Below are 22,806 nucleotides of genomic sequence, written 5' to 3'. Positions count from 1 at the left end.
GGTGGGGGCTATGGTCTCTGCTCCTCTGAGCATCTATTGATAGGCCTTATTTTTGAGAGCTGGGAGTTCACCCTATGTTAATCACTTGTTTGAACCCTTCTAATCAATGAATATAGGACAGGTACCCGAGGTGTCATGGGTCATCTGCTACTCCTTGTCCATCATTTTGCCCCCGAAGTCACCTTTGACCTTATCTCGTGCTTGGTATTTAGTTTAGTTTAGTTTAGAGATACAGGACTGAAACAGGCCCTTCGGCCCACTGAGTCTGTGCTGACCATCAACCACCCATTTATACTAATCCTACACTAATTCCATATTCCCACCACATCCCCACCTGTCCCTATATTTCCCTACCACCTACCTATACTAGGGGCAATTTACAATGGCCAATTTACCTATCAACCTGCAAGTCTTTGGCATGTGGGAGGAAACCGGAGCACCCGGAGGAAACCCACGCAGACACAGGGAGAACTTGCAAACTCCACACAGGCAGTACCCAGAATTGAACCCTAGTCGCTGGAGCTGTGAGGCTGCGGTGCTAACCACTGTGCCACTGTGGTTAATTTCTGCCAGATACTTGTATAGAGAGCGTACAAGGCTCCACCTTATCAGCTTTAGAATTGTTGTGTTTCATAGCCTGTCTCAGAGTTATGTCCTTGGCAGAGACAGCAGGCCTATGCTCTCCTGGTTGTCGACTATAAAATCTTTCATAGTAAGAGAGAGAATTATTTCTATCAGAATTCTATATTATTATGAGAAGTATCAGTTATTAAAGGCCTCATTTCTTACATCACCATGGGGAAACAGGGCCTTCCCTCATGCCCCATCACTATGAGGGACACACCTCAACCCCCCTAACCCCCGTCACCATGGGGAACAGGCCCCACACCTACCCCATCAGCACGGGAAACAGGCAACCCCTCTTGTCACCATGGGGAACCGGCCTTGCCCCAAATCCCTGTCGCCATGGGAAACAAGCACCACTACTCTGTCACTATTGTGACCGGCCACACCCCTGCTCTGTCGCCTTAGTGTTAGGCCCCGTCCCGCTCTCTCACCATGGCGACAGGGCCGCAACCCCCCCCCCCCCCCGCCCCGGCACCAAGGGGAAGTTGCCCTGCCACTGCTCTGTCACTATAACAACAGGCCCCGGCTCCACTCTGCCGCTGTACCAACATGCCCACCCTCCCTCTGTCACCATAGTATCATACCCTACTGCTTCTGTCACGCTAGCGGCAGGCCCTATCCCCACTTTGTCACCATAGCAACTGCTCTCCACCAGCTGTTGGAAATGCCATGTAAAATGAGAAGATGTGGAAATGTCAGTGACTCAGTTCCTCTCATCATTGAATGAATTTAACAATTGGAGTAAAGGGATATTTCAGCACATTCTTCAACTGCTCTCTGAACTGAGTCTGAGTCACAGCATAAATCGCAGTATTGGTGCTGCAACTCAGGAGCTGCAGCATGAAGCCCATTTCCAGCAGATAAACAGGCAGAAATATAGACTTATACCCCAATTCCCACATTCGGGACCATAATGAATACGCCATAAACAGTGTCCATAACAATATGAAATTAGCTGAGATAACTAACAGTAAAATGATGGATTTCCTTCGGCTCTCCATCTCTGGGTCTCTGCGACTCTCCCCACTGCTGTGAGCCCGGAGTCTCCTGCGTGCTCTGCTGCTTACTAAAATGTGTTTGATGGTGAAAACATTGAGTAGCAGAATGACTACAAATGCGACACAAGGGGTTAGAATGTGATGGAGGAACTCGATTGTTCCCCAGACTGGAGAGAACCGAACATCCCATGTTACACCACAAAACCAGGGGATGTTCGCCAGCCAGTACAGACCTGTAAACATAAAATACCAGAAAATGTTCTTTAAACAGCTCAGGACAGTCACTGTTCCCAGAACAATGGCTGCAGTTTTCCCGGTGCAATATTTACTTTTCAGCTTCTGGCAACAAATGGCCATGAATCGATCAAAGGTGAAAGTGACAGTGAACCAGACAGAACAGTCTATGGCTGCGTAAAGCAGGACAGCATGGATATTACACACGGGGATGGACTCCAGGAAAATAAACTGTTCCGCATAAACAATGGGAATATGCCTCAATATCAGGTCAAGGAAAACGACCAGTAGATCCGCCACTGACATCGCCACCAGGTAACGAGTGACACATTTGGACAGACCGCACTTTCCCTGAGACAGGATCCCAATCGTCACCAAGTTAGCTGTGAGGGTGGGAGATAAACAAGAAAATTATACATCAGGCAGGGAGCAAAGTTGCCAATTTGATTGAGAAATTATTGAGATTTTCAAACATGTTACTGTATCCTTTGATGATTTGAAAGGATTGCACCTTTGACAGGTTTATCTGCTGAAAACAGGGATTACCTTGAAACGAAATCCACCAATATATCGAAATTAAGAACCTAGGAAATAAGAGCAGGAGTAGGCCATTCGGCCCCTCGAGCCCTGTTCCGACATTTAATAAGATCATGGCTGATCTGATTGGGGCCTTAACACCATTTTCCTGTCAGCCACACCACCCCCACTCCCCATAACCCTTCACTCCCTTGTCCATTAAAAATCTATATAACTCAGCCTGTATAACATTCAATGACCCAGACTCCTCTGATCTCTGTGGAAGATAATTCTAAACACTAACAACCCGCTGAGAGAAGAAATTCCTCCTCATGCCCGTCTTAAATGGGAGACCCCTTATTTTGTAACTGTGCCCCATAGTTGTAGATTCCCCTAAAAGGCAAACATCCTCTTGACACCTACCCTGTCAAGCCCCCTCAGAATCTTATATGTTTCAATAAGGTCACTCCTCATTCTTCTAAACTCTAATGAGTATAGGCCCAACCTGTTCTACCTTTCCTCATAAGACAACCACTTCATCCCAGAATTCAGCCTAGTGAACCTTCTCCGAACTGCTTCCAATGCAAGTATATCCCTTCTTAAATAAGGTGACAAAAACTGTACACAGGTGCGGTCTCACCAATGTCCTGTACAGTTCTAGCAAGATTTCCCTACTTTTATACTTCATTCGCCTTGCAATAAAGGGCAACATTCTTTTTGCTTTCCTAATTCTTGCTGTACCTGCATGCTGACTTTTTTGCGATTCAAGGAAACCCAGGTCCTCCTGCACCACAGTGTTGTGCAGTTTCTCTCCCTTTAAATTATATTCTGCTTTCCAAGTCTTACTGCCAAAGTGGACAACCTCAAATTTTCCCACATTTTGCTCCATCTACCGATTTTTTGCTTCCTCACTTAACCTATCTATATGCCTTTGCAGACTCTTTGCATTCTCCTTACAACTTTCTTTCCTACCTATCTTTGTATCCTCAACATATTTGGCTTCAATGTGCTCTGTCCCTTCATCCAGGCCTTTATAGAGATTGTAAATAGCTGAGGTCCCCGTTACAGTGTGTCAACCTGAAAATGACCTCTTTATCCCAACTCTCTGTTTCCTGTTAAATAGCCAACCTTTATCCTTTCTAATGTATTACCTCCAAAAGCAAGGGCTTTTATCTTGTGTAATAACCTTTTATGTGGCACCTTATCAAATGCTTTTTGGAAATCCAAATAAACTACATCTACTAGTTCCCCTTTATCCACCTTGCTTGTTACATCCTCAAAGAACTCTAATAAATTTGTTAAATAATATTTCCCTGTTGTACAACTCTGTTGATTCTGCCTGATTCCGTTATGATTTTCTAAATGTCCTGCCGCTTCTTCCTTACTGAGGATTCCAGCATTTTCTCAATGACAGATGCTAGGCTAACTGCTTCTGTTGCCCCCTTTCCTGAATAGAGGATTATATTTGGGATGAAACAACACGTGAAGACAGAGAGAAAGAACATGTACACACATTACGCCTATTTCAGCTAAACAAAAAAAGTAATAGCCATTCACTGGTTCATTCCTCAGGGCAATGGCTTGACCTATCAGAGTCAAGCTGCCTAGTTTAAATTACAAACAAAGCTTGGTAGTGAACTGGCAGTCACCATAAACTGGTGCATTCTCCATGGCAATGCTTCTACCAATCAACGTTCACTTGCAACCAATTAGCACTCTCTTCTCATACAGTATAAAATGGTTGTTTTCCCTTACATTGATCTTCTTGTGGATTGTCCTGATGAGTGCAAGATGAAAAGCTTCGATAACATATCTCTATTTTCAGCAATACTCAAGTTCTGTACTACCAAATGACTATTGGATTTTAAAAAATGGCTTAAGGACATGGTTCTTTTCACTCTGGAGGATGGTAGACAGTGATGTTCCCGAACAGTCAGTGCCGGGACCACAGTTTTTTTTTTTTACTTTTTTGCTATATATAAATGACTTGGATCCTGGAATACAAAGTAGAATCCCAAAATTTGCTGAAGACACCCTACTTGGAGTTGTGGCAAACAGTGAGGATGATATGAATAGCATATAACAGGACATAGGTAGGCGAGTGGAGAAGGCAGAGAGTGGCAGATGGTATTCAATACTGACAAGTGTGAGGTGATGCATTTTGGCAGAAGGAATAGGGAGAGGTAATCTATACTTAATGGCACAGTTCTAAGAAGTGTACAGGAACAGGAGGGTCTGTGGGTACATGCATGTGCACAGATCTTTGAACATGGCAGGAGATATTGAGAGTGTGGTTATTAAAGCATTTGGGATCTTTGGCTTCATAAATAGAGGCATAGAGTACTAAAGTAGAGAAGTTGTGCTGAACTTTTATAAAGCTCTGGGTCAGACCCAACGTGGGCACAGCGTCCCGTTCTGGTGGCCACACTTTAGGAATGATGTGAGGGCTGTTGAAAGGGTACAAAGGAGATTTACCAGAATGGTTCCAGGGAAGGGGGATGTCAGTTATAAGGTTAGGTTAGAAAAGCTGAGTTTGTTCTCCTTAGAAGAAAGGAGATTGACGGGAGAATTAATGAAAGTGTATGTGATTATGACAGACTTAGATAAGTTGGGCAAGAAAAAGCTGTTCCCATTAACAAATGGTATAAGGACTAGGGGACACAGATTGAAGGTTGGGGGCAAAGGATGTAGGGGGAATATGAGGAAGCACTTTTTTACACAGTGGGTTATAATGACCTGGAACTCGCTGCCCACAAGGGTGCTGGAAGCGGAGATGATCAATGACTTCAAGAGGAAGTTGGTGACCACCTGAGAGAAATAGAAATGTAGGGCTGCGGGGATCGAGCGGGTAAGTGGGACTGACTGCATAGCTCCATGGAAAGCCATCACAGACTTGATGGTTGAAATGGAATTCTTCTGTAAATAAAGAGCACAGTCAGAGCAGACCCAAAAACAGCACAGAGAGTCAAAGCAGTGGGTAATAAAGAGTAGTGGCTGAGCAGGCCCGGAACCAGTAGCGAGAGTGAGATCAGGGTGGGACTGACAGCTAATGTAGAGTGGCAGCACAGCAGGCTTGTGAATAGCAGTGAGAGTGAGAGCTGAGGGAGACTGGTGGGGGGCCAGCGAGAGGGGGTTGGTGGGATGAAGAGTGGGGGCTAGAGATGGCCCAAGACCAGCAGTGAGGGTGAGATCAAGGTGGGTCGGGGTCTAAAGAGCTGATGGCAGAACATGTTAGAAAAGAAAGAGAAAATCATCAATGTGTGACATCACAGAACAGCAGCGAAGTGTTTGCTTGGTGAATATTTCTCTTTTACTCTCTCTAAACTTAGGGCATTCTTTAAACTGTGAGCCAGGAAATTATTAATTTCAATCAGATCAAGTATAACAGTAAGGGAATCTGTAATTGTTGTTGTTCTTTTCCCTTACGTTGGTTATTCTTGCCATTCTCCTGATGAAAGACAAAAATCTTCGACAACAATACAATTTACAGCAATACACAAGAATCTGTAATTGGAGAATTAGGCACAGAGCTTCCCGAAAGGCAATAATTAAATTAATGGTTTGTACACATGATGAACTAATTTCTAAATGAGGCCATCGAGATTTCTTTTCCGATCATGGATTGCTAAATGAGACCTGTTGCTTTCAATTACAGCACCAAGTGGGAACTACAGGACCCCTCACGTTTCTTGGGGATCACGTCTGTTGGAAGTGTCTCCAGCTGCCTGTGTTCAAGCTCAGGATATCCGAGCTTGAAGGGCATCTGGAGTCATTACAGAGCATCAGGAAGGAGGAGGGTTTGCTGGATCATACGTTCCAGCACTCCACAGGCAGTGAGAGTTCAGGATAGGAGATGGCTGACTATCCGGAAGACTAGCAAGCAGCTGGAGGTGCAGGTGACTTTGGGGTATGTGCATGTACTCAGCATTGGAGACTGCAGGGAGAGATGACACCTTCAAGGAGGGACCATGGAACCAATGGGTAAGGAACTGCACAGCAGAAAATAGCAAAAAGTAGAAAAGCAGTGGTTATAGGAAATTCACAGGCATTTCTGTGACCGTCAAGAAACGGCTGAGGTATTTGCAACAATCTTCAGCCAGAACTGCCGAGTGGATGATCCATCTCAACCTCCTCCTGAAGTCCCCAGCATCACAGATGCCAGACTTCAGCCAATTCGATTCACTCCACATGATATCAAGAACTGACTGAAGGCACCAGATACTGCAAAGGCTGTGGGTCCTGACAATATTCTGGCAGTAGTACTGAAGATCTGTGCTCCAGAACTTGCCAAGCCCCTAGCCAAGCTGTTCCATTACAGTTACAACACTGGCATCTACCCGGCAATATGGAAATTATCCCAGCTATGTCCTGTACACAAAAAGCAAGATAAAACCAACCCAGCCAATTACCAGCCCAATAGTCTACTCTTGATCATCAGTAAAGTGATGGAAAGTGTTGTCAACAGTGCTATCAAGCTGCATTTGCTCAGCAATAACCTGCTCAATGACACTTAGCTTGGTTCCACCAGGGACACTCAGCTCCTGACCTCATTACAGCCTTAGTTCAAACATGTATAAAAGAGCTGAATTCCAGTGGCGAGGTCCGAATGACTGCCTTTGACATCAAGGCAGCATTTGACAGAGTATGGCATCAAGGAGCCCTAGCAAAACTAGAGTCAATAGGAATCAGGGGGAATACTCTCTGCTGGCTGGAGTCATACCTAGCGCAAAGGAAGATGGTTGTGGTTGTTGGAGGTCAATCATCTCAGCCCCAGGACATCACTACAGGAGTTCCTCAGGGTAGTGTTCCAGGCCCAACCATCTTCAGCTGCTTCATCAATGACCTTCCTTCAGTCATAAGGTCAGAAATGGGGATGTTCGCTGATGATTGCACAATGTGCAGCACCATTCGTGACTCCTCAGATACTGAAGCAGTCCGTGTCGAAATGCAGCAAGAACTGGACAATATCCAGGTTTGGGCTAATGAGTGGGAAGTAATATTCATGCCAAACAAGTGCCAGGTAACGACCATTTCCAACAAGAGAGAATCTAACCATCCCGCCTTGACATTCAATGACATTACGATCACTGAATCCCCCACTATCAACATCCTGGGGGTTACCATTGACCAGAAACTGAACTGGAGTAGCCATATAAATACCATGGCTACAAGAGCAGGTCGGAGGCTAGGAATCCTGTGGTAGGTAACTCACCTCCTGACTCCCCAAAGCCTGTCCACCATCTACAAGGCACAAGTCAGGAGTGTGATGGAATACTCCTCATTTGCCTGGACGGATGCAGCTCCAACATTACTCAGGAAGCTCAACACCATCAAGGACAAAGCAGCTGCTTGATTGGCACCCCATCCACTAACATTCACTCCCTTCACCAGCGACGCACAGTGCCAAGATAACGGACATCACAGAGAGGGGGCAGGGTATTCTGCAGGATGTACAGGTACACGGTGTGTACCATGTACAAGATACACTGCAGCAACTCACTAAGGCTCCTTCGATACCACCTTCCAATCCCGCAACCTCTACCACCTAGAAGGACAAGGGCATGGGAACACCAACACCTGTAAATTCCCCTCCAAGTGACAAACCATCCTGACTTGGAACTATATCGCTGCTCCTTCACTGTCGCTGGGTCAAAATCCCCTTCCTAACAGCACAGTGGGTGTACCAACCACACATGGACTGCAGCGGTTCAAGAAGGCAGCTCACCACCACCTTCTCAAGGGAAATTAGGGATGGGCAATAAATGCAGGCCTGGCCAGTGACACCCACATCCCTTGAAAGAAGAAAACAAAAGAAAAATAATTGTTAGTCCCTCCTGGTGCCAGGGTAAAGGACATCACAGAGGGGGTGTAGGATATTCCTCAGGACTAAAGGAGTGAGCCAGAAGTTGTGACATATGTCAGCACCAACGACATAGCACGGGCAGATTCTGATGTCTTATGGTCAGATTTTCAGGAGTTAGGGGGGAAGTGGCAATGTAAGAGGTCGAAGGTAGTAATCTGGAGATTACTCCCAGTGCATTGCAGCAGCAAGTATAGAAATTGGATGATAGGGAGGATCAATGCATGGCTTGAAGCATGGCACAAGAAGGACGGTTTCAGATTATTGGGGCATTGGGAGCAGTTCTGTCGGGGGGGGGGGCACCTATTCAAAAGGGATGGGTTGCACCTCAACAGGACTGGTATCAATTCACCAGTGTGATTGAGGAGGGTTTAGACTAAATTGGAAGGGGGTTGGGCACCAGCATTGGGAAGTAGAAAAGAGGATAAGGTGCATAAAGGAGTGAGAGTGTTAGATCATCCTGGAGAAGGAGGTAGTACATATTCAATAAGAGCTGACTAAGAAGGATTACAAGAAATAAAGAGACAGGTTCAAAATACATGCATGGAAATACACAGATTGTTGTGAATAAGGCTGGTGAGCTACAAGCACAAATAGCCTTGTAGGGATATGATGTAATGATGGAAACATGGCTTCAAAATGGTGAGGACTAGAGGTTTAATATTCAAAGATATAAAGTGTTCAGAAAAGTCATGGAAGAAAAGAAGGGCAATGGGGTGGCTGTACTGATCAGGGAATACATTGCAGTGTTGAAAAGGGAGGATGTCCTTGAGGGGGAAAAGACAGAATCTATTTGGTTAGAGCTTGAAGCAAAAACAGGTGATGATCACATTACTGGGGGTATTCTATAGGCCTTCAAATAGTGAGAGGGAGAGAGAGAGAGAGAGGAGTAAATCTGCAGGGAAATCACAAAGGTCTGCGGGAACTATAGAGTTGTGATATCAGGGGACCTTAATACCCTAATATCGATTGATAATGTTAGATTAAAGGGTAAGGCGGGTGATATTTACGGAGAGGGTGTTCTAGGTACATGAACCTCTGATTCTGTGAGCAACAGACAGAGATTGAAGAGAGGGCGAGAGCAAGTGAGAGAGACAGGGTGAAAGAGAGAAAGGGAGATAGAGACCCAGAGAAAGAGAAGTTTGCAATGCTTTTTGAATGTAGGGATTGCGAATTGCAATCCACCCGTGCCCGCTCCTGTTGAGGCAGATGACGCACAAACTTTGTGTTGTCTCCTCATTCCCATGAAATCTACATGTTCCCAATATGACTTGCCTGCTGGACAGTTTGGTGTCACTGTCAAGGCGCATGGAGAAGTCCTTCTCAAACTTGGCAGAGCACATTGTGCAGGGCCAAAAGCCCATTCTTTCCACTTTGAGGTAGTCGCTAACTCTGTGATGGCACCAGCAGACCCAGCCATGATAAACCATTGCATACCAACAACCATCAACCACAGGCAGTAGATACCCAATGTCTCAGTGCTGCAGACTGAGGTTATGAGATCTATGCTGCCATGCAGGATTGCTGTCATGGCTGTGGATCTCAGTGCTCAAAGAGGTTTGCAGGCTCTCTCAGAAGTCCCACAATCTGTGCTCCAACGGATTACTAGGATTGTTGAGGTGACACCCCGTGGGAGTGGCAGAGGCTCCATGGAGTACGAACCTGCTGTCCGCTCTCAGGATGACAGCATTTGTTCTCCATTCACTGCCACTCCAGCAGTGTCCTTGTTGTTGCCCATCAGCCAGCCCAGGCTGCTGCAGCCATGTCGAGGTGGTGCAGTTCGAATCCGGGCCTTCAAGGCCCAGAGCTGCTCCACGGCATCCTGCAAGGTCATCTAAAGTTCCCCCCCCCCCACCCCGTGAAAGTCAACTGCCTTCCCCGAGCCATCCTGCAGCCACTGGCGTAACACTGTGTCAGAGCACTCGGCAAGTCAAGGGAACCCACGAGACAGCCACCGAGGGAAGACCCAAAGGCTCAGTTTTGTGTGCATATTGGATGTGTTGTTGGATAAAGATGTTAGTGAAAAGGTTTTTATTGGTGGTTTTTATTGCAGGATTGTCACCAAGCAGAGGCTGTGATTGGATGCCTCAGATGAATGTAACGGGGGAGAATGGGGAATACATGGTGTGAAAGGGAAGTTGTCTTTTTGGAACCAGAGTTTTCACAGACATGCTCCGGCAACCTGTCTGGGTCAAAGGCATCCAGCAACTAGACTGCCTGACTCCTCCTCCTCCCTCCCCTGCTCCTCCTCTTCCTCCTCCTATGTTGACCTCCGGATTCCTGGTGGTAATGCCTGTGTCCTGATGATGGCAATGATATGAAGGGTAAACCTGGACACCTGCTCGAGTGTGTACTGGAGAGCTGCCCCCGCCCCCCCACCTCCCCCACCACCGAGAGGGTCAGGAATTGGGAGCATTGCTTCATCACGCTGATGGTCCGCTCCATGGTGTTCCTGGTGGCTCCGTTGCTCTCGTTATACACGTGTTATTTTCATTGGCAGCAGGGGTGGAGGTTGTGAGCCATGTATAGAGGTAGCCTTTGTCTTAGAGAAGCTACATTCTAGTTTGTCATGGAGGATCAAAGATGGTGGGAACAGCAGACTGTTTCAAATTGAAAGTATTGTGGCTGCTGCCAGGATAATAGCACAGTTTAGATACAGAATATAGCTCCCTTCTACACTGTTCAATTAAACACTCCCAGGGTAGGGACTGCATGGATTACATACAGAGTAAAACTCCCTCTATACTTTCCCATCAAACACTCCAAGGACAGGTACAGCATGGGATTAGATAAAGAGCACAGCTCCCTCTGAACCAGGGTTGTCCAACATACGGCCCACAGACCAGGATACAGCCCGCCAAAGTTTCCATCCGGCCCGTGGCTGTATTTTAGAGATGAGAAATTTTCTGTTGTCTTGTTTGTCCAGACCAGTGTGTTTTTTTTTTTAAAAAGCCCAGTTGGTTTCACAGCTGACAGGTGCTGGGAGCAGGAACCGCGGTTTCCGAACTTCATACACATTCAGGGTTTTCCAGTGGGTTGCGACTTTTTTTTTAAAAGCTCCCAGAAAACCCTGACTCGGTCCAGAGTTCAGAAATCGCTGCTCCCGCTCCTAGTAGCTGTCAGCTGTGACAATTGACATGTGATTTTTTTTTTGAAAATGACCAACCACAAAGCTGCTGTGCTAAGCACTAATGCTGACTGTAACTCTCAGACAGAAAGAGAAGGGGGAGAGAAAAGAGAAAGAGGGGAGAGAGGGGGAGGTAGCAGACCATATTGACTCTGCCTGACCCATGATGATTTTCTATGCATCCTGCCATAACCTCTTTAATAATGGGTTCCAGCAATTTCCCTACAGCAGATATTAGGCTAACTGGCCTATAGTTTCCTTCTCTCTGCCTCCCTCCTTTCTTGAATGCTATTTTCCAATTCACTGGGACCCTTCCAGAAACTAAGGAATTATGGAAGATTATAACCAATGCCTCGACTATCTCTGCAACCACTTATTTTAAGATCCTAGGGTACAGGCCATCTTGTCCTGGGGACTTGTCAGCCTTTCATTCTAATAGTTTTCCCAGTACCTTTTCCCTGGTGATGGTGATTGTTTTAATTTTCTCCCTGCCCTTTACCTCTTGTCTTCCAAGTAACTTTGGGAAGTTTTCTAAGTCTTCTACAGTCAAAGCAGACAAAAAAAATACCTGTTCAATGTCCCCGCCATTTGTTTGCTTTTCGTTATCAATTCCCCAGACTCAATCTCTTGAGGACCAACACTCGCTTTAGTTACTCTTTTCCTTTTTAAATACTTGTAAAACTCTTGCTTTTTTTATTTTACTAGCTAGTTTTCTCGAATTTCTAATACTCTAATTTCTCCATCCACATATTTTTATTTTAGATATTCATTGCTGGTTCTTAAAATTGGTCCCATCTTCTGACCTACCACTAATCTTCACAGAATTGTACAATGTTTCTTTCAATTTGAAACTCTCCTTAACTTCCTTATTTAGCCATGGATCAAGTCTCCTTCTCAAAGAGTCTTTCTTTCTCACTGTGAGAAATCTTTGCTGCGAGTTATTAAATATCTCCTTAATACTTTGCCAATGCATCTCTAGCTTTGAACCTAGTTTCCCAGTTCACTTTAGCCAACTCTGTCTTCATACCCTTATAACTAACTTTATTTAAGTTTAAAACACTGCTCTTAGACCCACACTTCTCAGTTCAAACTGAACGTGAAATTCTATCATGCTATGATCGCTGTTGCCTAGAGGCTCCCTACTACCAGGTTATTGATTAATTCTGTCTGCGGATTAACAGTTATGGAATAGCCTGCTCCCTGGCCTGTGCTGGAATGTACTGTCCCAAATATACTCTCTAAATGTATGTGGGGCAGCACAGTGGTGCAGTGGTTAGCACCGCAGCCTCACAGCTCCAGGGACCCAGGTTCGATTCTGGATACTGCCTTTGTGGAGTTTGCAAGTTCTCCCTGTGACTGTGTGGGTTTTTGCCAGGTGCTCCAGTTCCCCCCCACAGCCAAAGACTTGCAGGTTGCTAGGTAAATTGGCCATTGTAAATTGCCCCTAGTGTAGGTAGGTGGTCGGGAATATGGGATTCCTGCAGGGTTAGTATAAAAGGGTGGTTGTTGGGCGGCACAAACTCAGTGGGCTGAAGGGCCTGTTAGTGTAGGTAGGTGGTAGGGAATATCAGATTCCTGCAGGGTTAGTATAAAAAGGTGGTTGTTGTGTGGCACAGACTCAGTGGGCTGAAGGGCCTGTTCCAGTGTTGTATCCCTAAAATAAAAAAAATTTCCAGGCTAACTTCGCCAATCTCATCCCCAAATCGACACGTAGATTAAAGTCATCCATGATTATTGCAGTACCTTTCTTAAATGCACCATTTATTTCATCCTGTATACTTTGTCCCATATCAACTGCTAGGGACCTATAAACTACACCCACAGGTGACCTCTTACCTTTACTGTTTCTTATCTCTACCCAAGCTAAGGTCATCTCTCACTACTGTGGTAATGTCATCCTTAATAAACAGAGCAACCCCACCACATTTTCCTAGCTTCCTGTCTTTCAAAATGTCAAATACCCTTCAATATTCAGGTCCCAGCCTTGGTCACCTTGCAACCATGTATCCGTAATGGCTATCAGGTCATACATATTTATTTCTATCTGTGCTAACAATTCATCCATATTGTTACAAATGCTGCAGGCATTCAGGTACAGAGCCTTTAACTCTGTCCTTTTTACCATTTTTGAAATCTCTGACTTTATCTACGAGTGCAAGCTTGCATTTGTATACTCTGTCCCTTCCTTCCACATTCTGGTTATTATTACCCAAATTGCTCCCCTGCTCTATTAACCTGTCATTTCCCTTTAATTTACTGTATCTCCCCTCACATGCTCCCTTCCCCCTACTATTTATTTTAAAGCCCTCTCTACCATTTCTCCCACATCAATCTTTGAGCTACACATTCATCTCTCTAATCTTATTTACCCTACTCCTATTTGCTCATGGCTCCGGTAGTAACCCAGAGATTATTACCTTTGAGGTTTAGCCACTAGCTGCTCATGTTCCCTTTGCAGAACCTCTTTCCTCATCCTATCCATTTCGTTGGTACCCACGTGGACAACGTGGATTCTCCCCCACCCACTGCAAGTTCCTCTGCAGCTCACAGCAGAGCCTGGTACTGGACAGGCAACACAGCTTTCTGGTCTCTCGCTGTTGGCGACAGAGAACTGTGTCTATCCCACTGACTATAAGGTCCCCTACTACCACAACATACCTATTTACTCCCACCGCTTGAATGACTTCCTGTGCCACGCTGCCATGCTCAGTTTGCTCGTCCACCTTGCAGCCCCCGCTCTCATCGACACAAGCTGCAAGAACCTCGAAACTGTTGGACAATTGCAAGGGCTGAGCCTCCTCCATTTCTATCTTTTCGATCCCCTTACCTGTCTCACTGGCAGTTACGCCCTCCTGTCCCTGCCCACTGATTAAACCAGAAGACCCTATCCTAATGGAAGTGTCCAGGTAACTTTCTGTCCCTCTGATGCATCGCAGTGTCTAGAGATCAATTTCCAGCTCACTGACTCTGAACCAAAGCTCTTTGAGCCACACTTACTACAGATGTATTTGCCATGGATCACACTGACGTCCACCAGTTCGCACAGACTACAGCAGCAACACATCACCATCCCCGTTATCTTTATTATGTGTTAAATTATTTATTTGTCTTAGTTAATTTTCAATTAATAAATCCCACTACCACTAATAAGCTTTACAACTGCCAGTAAACCTTACTACTACAATCAAAAACTTACCAATAAATTACCTGAGTTTCAGAAGATTCTTATTCTTTTATTTTAATTAATATTATACTAACCACAATTAAAATTCCTCAGTTTAGATGTGAGACAAAGAGAAAATGTCCACCGACCAATCACTTGCCTTGTTTGCTGTATGTCACACATCCATTTTCTTTGGAGTGCTCTTGAACCCACAGACTCAACACCTTTGTTTAAACAGTCATCGCTGTTTCTGGGGTACCCTCTATTTCTGGGCAGCAACTTGTGTCTTGTACAGCTACTGGAGGCTGGAAAAAGTAGCAACTCTTTCCCCTTCTGCGCCGAATTCCCACCTCCACGCTCTGACTGCGTCTCACTCAGGTGAAGTCTCCTCTCCGTGTGACCCTTACACCCTAATTAGATAGTTCTTTCAAAAAGACAGCACTAACACGCTGGGCCGAATAGCCTCCTTCTGTGAAGAACCAATCTCTGATTGTATGAGCAAGAGACAGAGAGTGTGAGAGAGAGGAAAAGAGACAGTGTGAAAGATAGGTTTGTGCTGCTTTTTGGGCATAGGAGTTGCAATTTGTGATCTGCTCATGCTTGTTCCCGTTAAGGCAGGCAGCACACAAACTCCATACTACTTCCTCATTTCCATGAATTCTATATGCAGCCAAGGGTCACCCACTCTGCTGTCTTTCTGGATTATCAGCAGGGAGCCTAGCTGCTTGAGAGGCTGGCATGTGTTTCAGTCGGCACCCAACTCTTCAAGGCAGTCAGTCCCTCTTAAAGGGAAGCTGCACTGAAGCATAGGATTCTGCTGTTGCTCACGATGAAGATGCCAACAGTGAATGCTGCAATTGGAGGCTAGGCAAATAAAACACTAGTGCAGGGAAAGGGCTCCACATGTGGCACTGGAGACCTTAGTCATGGAGGTTAACAGGGGATGAGAGGTCATGTTTCCATCAGTGTGGTGATGGGGAGGGCACAGAGACCCTCAAGGAGCACGCTCCGAGGGGAATGGTCGTAGGTGACCAGGGAGGTCAATGAAAGAAGTCTGACTCTGAGGAACAAAGAACAAAGAACAGTACAGCACAGGAACAGGCCATTCGGCCCTCCAAGACTGCGCCGATCCTGATGCCTGTCTAAACTAAAACCTTCTCCACTTCCGGGGTCCGTATCCCTCTATTCCCATCCTATTCATGTATTTGTCAAGATGACTCTTAAACGTTGCTATCGTACCTGCTTCCATCACCTCCCCCGGCAGCAAGTTCCAGGCACTCAGCACCCTCTGTGTAAAAAAACTCGCCTCGCACATCCCCTCTAAACTTTGCCCCTCGCACCTTATACCTATGTCCACTACTAACTGACTCTTCTACCCTGGGAAAAAGCTTCTGACTATCCACTCTGTCCATGCCACTCATAACTTTGTAAACCTCTATGATGTCGCCCCTCCACCTCCGTCGTTCCGGTGAAAACAATCTGAGTTTATCCAACCTCTCCTCATTGGATATGGGTGCTTTGCCAGAAGATTTTTAATGAGCTCATTGACATACTCCACCTCACCCCCACGCACCTTCCACTAATGCTGGCCTCACACCGATATCTCGTTGCCTAGACTTAACTCCAGCCATTCAGCTATGGCGGATGCATCACCCAAGCACAGTACAACACAATCACTGACATTCTGCCCTCTCTCTTGCAGGACAAGTTAGTTCATAATCACAGGGAGCAGCAGAAAGTTGGCAGTGGCCAGGCATACTTTCATCCCCTGAGCCTGAGGGAGGAGATGGTTCTCCAAATCATGGGACTGGCTGTGACAGAGCCCGTAGCATCCGGCATCACGGAGAGTATTCAGGATGATGCTATGTTCCTGCTTATGCTCCTTCCTAACTCCCACCTCACCCTCATCCTGCAGTCTGGAATTATGTGGAAGCTTACATTGGTGGGATCACGGACCTCCAGCAATCCATCTCACCCCCAGTCCCTCACCCCAAAGCTCCCCTTCTGATTTTATGCTTCCCAATAACACCAAAAGACTGCCAGATTCCCAGCCACAGCAGCTCCAGGAGGCAAAGAGAGACAGAGCATCAGCACAGCACTGACTTATATCCCCTGTCACTTGATCTAACACTGCTGTCACCAACTCGAATACTAACACTGCGTGTACCTTAGAGGCGAGTATAGAGTTGGGATCTGCACCTGGCGAGTCACAGTGACACAGGATTGTTGCAGAACAGAAGGCGCAGAAGGAAGTTATTCAGTTTGTTGTGTCCATGTTGAATCTCTGCAAAAGCAGTTCAGTTCTTGCTACTCCCCTGTCCATGCCCTGTCACCCTGTTACTTTTTTCTGTTCAGATAAGTATCCAATTCCCTTTCGAAAGCCACAATTGAATCTGACTCCACTGCACTCTCAGGCAGTGCATTTCAGATCCGAACCATTCACTGCATAAACAGGTTTTTCCTCATGTCGCCTTTGGTTCTTTTGTCAGTCACCTAAAATCTGCACCCTTTGGTTCTCGACCCTTCCGCCAATGGGAACAGTTTCTCCCTATCCCTCATTGTGAAGGAATCTGGCCATAATATGGGGGTTATAAGGTTAAAAAGTTATTTTCCTATGCATTAGGAACTAAAAATTAAAAGCAGATTTCATCTTCCTTAAAGGTTAAAAGAATTTCATCGACATGCCTCGACCCTATGGTGAAGGACTTGCCTCGAGGCAGCTTCTGATAAGAAGGATTCACTCCTAAAAAGTCACAAACCTCATCGCACTGTAAAATATTGATAACACATTTTGCAACCGATCACATGAGCTACCACAGTGTAATAATTGATAAGACGGTCTTATGTGGACAGCCCTAAGCCCCAGTTTGAAAGTTTGACAAATTGTGAGGAAGAACTTGTTTTTATGCAGTGAGTTGTCGTGACCTGGACCTCACTAACTACGAGGGTGGCGGAAGCAGAGATGATCAATGATGTTGAAAGGATTTTGGATGGATATTTGAGGGAAATAAACTTGCAGAGCTATGGGAACAGAGCGGCAGAATGAGACTGACTGGATTGCTCTACAGAGAGCTAGCATGAACTCGATGGGCCAAATGGTTTCCTTCTGTGCCATAATGGCTCTATGACTCTATGACAGGGGAATACTATTACAATTGATTTCATATACTGGGAAAGTTTATAATGGACTGCGCATTGAACCCCAATCGCAAAGTCATTTACATTTATCACAAAAAGTAGGTCACAGCACTGAACCTTGGGGAACACCAGTGTCTACCATGACTTGCTGCTTTCTGACACTCCAGTTCCAGGAGCCTAATTTTTGTAAAATCATCAGCACATTGTTGACATCCTGTGTTCTTATGATGGCGATGATATGAAGGACTGAGCACGACTGAGCAGTGTGTCCTTCCGAGTGGTTCAGGCATCAGAAGCGTTGGTTCATCACGCTGATGATCTGCTCCACAATGTTCCTGGTGTCTCCATTGCTCACATTATGATGTGTTATTATTGCGTGGGTCAGTAGGTGGGGTTTATGAGCTGTGTATAGAGGGGGCATCCTTTGTCTCCAAGGTGCACATTCTGGTTCCCCTGCAAAGGCCCAAAAATGGTAGGAACAACTGATTGATTCAGAATGAAGGTAATGTGGCTTCTGCCACGATGGTGGACATTCAGCACCGTGACATACAGTGCCTGGTCACACTCCAACTGCCTACAGTTCCTGTATCTCTCCTCGTAGATATGGAGGCACATACACCATCCAGAACCCCGGTATCCTGCCAAAGCCACGGGACATCTCAACCTGCTTCTCCCTTCTGTGGGAGAAAACAGTGTATTCACCTCACCTGGCTTCGACAGGCAGCTTTAGTGGGAGATGCGTTTCGAGCCTGGAAAGATCAGGATGCATTCAATGAAACTGTGACCTTAACGGCCACTGCTTAGCGCCATTCGACACTTGGTGCAGAACCAGGTTGTGCTGCAGGAAGTGCAACAGCTCTTATTGAATCAGAGTCGCTTCGCACACTGCTCCTGGGTTAGGTGTAGGTGCTCTTGAAAAACACGGGCTGAGTAGAGCAAAGCCCCCTCCTCCTCCCTCTTTGCAGAGCTTCCCCTCTCTACAGCCTCTTCTCCATTTGCTACTCATATTACCAACCTAGATGTACTGTGGCTATAGTCCCCATACCTTGTCCAGTGTTGGGTCACCAAATCCTCTGGTCTTCCGAATGTCTGCAGCAGTTCTCAACGCAACCTCGAGAAAGCCATCCACAGCACCTCTACTAACTTTGCATTGGAAAAGTAAGTCAACAGCCCCTCACCTGCAAGTTGGATGCCTGGTCCTTTTAAATAGCTCGACAGGGGACTCCTTGTGCTGCTGAACACATGTTCAACTGACAGTGACTAACACAGATGTTCAGTGGACATGCACAGACCAAGTTTCAAAGTTGTGCATCAAAGCTCATAAACAGATGCTTGATGTCACTTTTTGACAACTTCTCATGCTACCAGAATACACAATGTTCACCCAGGCTAGAGCCCTGCCCAGCATGGGGCACTGTGCAGCACACGCCAGAAGTGGCCAGCCGCTCGGCTTGCACCATGTTATGGATGCAGGTTCCCGCAGTGTCGACACCAGTGGTGCTCTAGAGCTGAAAATCCCGGCCAGGGAGAGATACTGAGGAAAGGCAATTCACCTTAAAAGGGGACTTGGAAAAAGACTTGAAGGCAAAAGTTCTGCAATTATATGGGAAATGACCAGGGAATTGGAATGAGTCAAACACAACAATGAGAATATTAAAATTTAGGTGTTGTCAGATCAGACCCCAATATAGGTCAGTTAGCATAGAGTGTTAAGTGAACCAGGTATGGTGTGAGTTAGGATACAGGCTTGAGTTTTGAATGGACTGTGGTTTATGGAGGCTTGGAACTGGGAGGGTGGCCAGGATAGAATTGGAATAGTCAAGAGTGAATTTAACAAAGGTACAGATAAGGGTTTGTGCAGCAGATAGACAGGCAGAAGTGGAGGCAGGCAATATTACAGAGGTGGTAGTCGGCAGGGTTGCCCATGGAGGGAATATAAGCTCAGGTTAAAATAGAATTCAGAGGTTGTAAACAATCTGTTTCAGCCTCAGACATTGGCCAGGGAGGGGTGTGTAGTTCATGGATAGGGGGCAGATTTTGTGATGGAGATTGATGACTCTGGCTTCAATCTTCCCAAAGTTTTAAAAGACAAGAATAGTATTTCAGTGGAACAGGGTTTACAGATCTAATAGCGGGAAATACAGACTTACCAGGGGCAGCAACAGCAGCAAAGATGAGGGAGAAAATTACAAGAATGCTATTCTAGTTAACAATGGTTTATAGAGCTAATAGCTGGAGAAAGAGATTTACCAGGAATAACAAAAGCAGCAAGGTGGGCAGAGTAAATGATAATAACAGTACTGCAGTTAAACATGGTTTATAGAATCAATATCAGGATAGAGAGACTTACCAGGGACACCAACAATAGCGAGGATTGGATAGTAAATGTATTGCATAATCATAAGTGCGTAATGGATCCGAGATTGTAATGATAGCGAATCATAATCTGTAGAAAGAATGTGAAGATCCCAGGAGAAACTCCTGCCCATTGTTGTAATATTCCAATCTATTCTTCTCAGATTCTGACTCATTCTTGTGATATTCCAGTCTATTGTTCTCAGATTCCAACTATCCTCTCCCACTCTCTGGGACCAATATTCCTTTTTAGTGCCAGATGTTATACGCCCTTTGACACTATGGAATAACACACTGAAAAGTGCCCCTTATTAATAGAAGAGGGAAAGCCTCCAGTGACACAATTAGAGCCCATGAAGACTGACATTAATTACAGTCACTGAACAATCAGGTTAAGTTAACCCTTATCACTCCAACACTCTTTGCACAACAATAAAGTTGCCTGGTCTGAATGCGATATATGAGAGTTGCTGAGAGAAGGAGTTTTGGAAATCGTGGAGGCCCTGACAAGAATTTTTCAATCCTCCTTGGATATGGGAGTGGTGACAGAGGGCTGGAAGGTTACAAATGTTACATCCTGTTTAAAAAAGGAGAGATGGAGTAAACAGTCTAACGTTGCTGCTGAGGAAACTTCTAGAGGTCAAAATCCAGGACTAAAGTATTCATTCCTGAAAAAACATGGTATAACAACCGGCAAGCAGCATGGATATCCAAATGGAAAATCATGTCTGGCAAACTTCAACAAAGCAAATTATATTTATATAGCACCTTTAATGTAATAAAACATTCCAAGGCATTATAAAACAAAGTATGACACCAAGTCACAATAGAAGCTATAAGGTCAGATGAACAAAAGTTTAGTCAAACAGGTAGGTTTTAAGGAGTGTCTTGAAGGAAGAAAGCGAGGTGGAGAAGTGAAGAGGTGGAGAGGTGTAGGGAGGGTATTCCAAAGCTTGGGGCCTAGGCAATTTAAGGTGTGGTCACCAGTAGCAGACAAATTTATATCAACATGAACAAGAGGCCAGATATCTTGGGGGTTGGAGGGGCTGGAGGAGATTACAGAGGTAGGGAGAGGTGAGGCAATGGAGGGATTTGGAAACAAGGTTGAGTATTTTAAACTCAAGCCATTGCTTGAGTGAGACCCAGTGTAGGTCAGTGAGCACGTGATGACACGTGAACGGGACTTGGTTAAAGTTAAGAGACGGGCAGCAGAGTTTTGGATGACCTCAAGTTTGCAGAAACTAGAATGTGGGAGACCAGCCAGGAGTGCATTGGAATAGTCCAGTCTAGAGGTAATGGAGGCATGAATGAGAGCTTCAGCAGCAGATGAGCTGAGACAGGAACGAAGTTGAGCAATGTTACTGAGGTGGAAATAGGAGGTCATAGCGATGACACGAATATGAGATTGGAAACTCATTTCATGCTCAAATGTGGCACCAAGCTTCTGAAAAGACTGGCTTAATCTCAGACTGTGAGGAGGAAGAGAGAAGGAATCAGTAACAAAAGAATGGAGTTTGGAGTGGGGAGTGGAAAAATTGACTTCAATCTTCCCAATATTTAAGTGGAGTAAAGTTCTGCTTGTCCAGTACTGGATGTCAGATAACCAGCCTGATAATTTAGCAACAGTGGAGGAGTCGAGAAAGATGACGATGAGGTAGATTTGATGCAGTTCTTTGATAAAGCAATGAAGAATGTTAATGAGGGTTGTGTAATTGAAGTTATGTGTAGGGACTTTCAAAAGGTATTTGATCAACTGTGATTCAATGGACAGGTTTGCAAAATTGAACCCTATGGGTTAAAGGGGCAGTGACAGCATGGATAGAAACAGTGACCATGGAACAGAAACCAGAACAAAGTGGTGGAAGGTATACAGTGGTGTTCCTCAGGGGTCGGGATTAGGACCACTGCTCTTTTGGTTCTTGGAAAACCGAGGGTGGGAAGGGCAGAGCCCTCTCCTCCTCCCACTTTGCAGAGCTTCCCCTCTCTGCAGCCTCTACTCCCTGTGTTGGCCATGTTACAAACATTAGTAGGAGCAGGAGTAGGCCACTCAGCCCCTCGAACCTGCTCTGACATTCAATAAGTTCATGGCAGAACTGATTTCTCCACATTACCACCGACCCACGATAACCTTTCACCCCCTTGTGGACAGAGAAGCACTGTAACGACACTTCCGTTACCTCGGCCAGAGCTGGGTCACCAGATCCACTGGCCTCCCTGAATGCATGCTGCAGCTCACAACGCAGCCTCCAGAAAACCATCCACACCTCCACTGCCTTTGCAATAGAAGAAGTTAATCAAAAGCCCCTGACGTGTAATTTGGATACCTGGTCCTTTTCAATAATGCTAGACGGATGTTCCGTGTGCTGCTGAACGCACATTCATCTGAGAGGTGCTCAGTGGATATGTACAGATCAAGTTTCAAAAACCTTTGTCCAAGCTGCTGGATTGGCTGATTGACCCCATATTAAGACGACTCCTCATGTTACAGGCACATTCACGTTACGCCCACCCTAAAGCCTCAGCCAGCATGGGTATCCTGCAAGACACACTGGAAGTAGCTGGCAGTGCAGCTTGCCCCATTTTATGACTCTAGACTTCCACAGCACAAGTGGAGATGGGGATAATCAGAGGGGCGAGGCCACGAGGGGATTGGATTACATGAATAAGAATATTAAAATTGAGGTGTTGCTGGGCCAAGAGACAATGTAGGTCAGTGAGCACAGGGGTGTTGCGTGAACAGAATTTGGTGAAAGTTAGAATAGGGCAGCAGAATTTAGGGTGACCACAA

General features: G+C 45.6%; 1 protein-coding gene across 1 annotated transcript; it reads right to left on the bottom strand.

The window, feature by feature from the left end:
• Nucleotides 1-1,343: 1,343 nt before the first annotated feature.
• On the bottom strand, nucleotides 1,344-22,396 carry LOC137365616 (uncharacterized). The gene is made up of 6 exons (XM_068027991.1): nucleotides 22,343-22,396; nucleotides 22,141-22,291; nucleotides 21,608-21,806; nucleotides 21,161-21,487; nucleotides 20,014-20,297; nucleotides 1,344-2,242 (listed from the first exon to the last, which is right to left on the bottom strand). The coding sequence occupies exons 1-6, from the start codon at nucleotides 22,394-22,396 to the stop codon at nucleotides 1,344-1,346; spliced, it is 1,914 nt and encodes a 637-aa protein (XP_067884092.1).
• Between the last annotated feature and the right edge of the window lie 410 nt (nucleotides 22,397-22,806).

Source organism: Heterodontus francisci, unplaced genomic scaffold (genome assembly GCF_036365525.1).
Source record: "Heterodontus francisci isolate sHetFra1 unplaced genomic scaffold, sHetFra1.hap1 HAP1_SCAFFOLD_96_1, whole genome shotgun sequence".
NCBI lineage: Eukaryota > Metazoa > Chordata > Chondrichthyes > Heterodontiformes > Heterodontidae > Heterodontus > Heterodontus francisci.
This window is presented reverse-complemented; position numbering and strand designations above follow the sequence as displayed.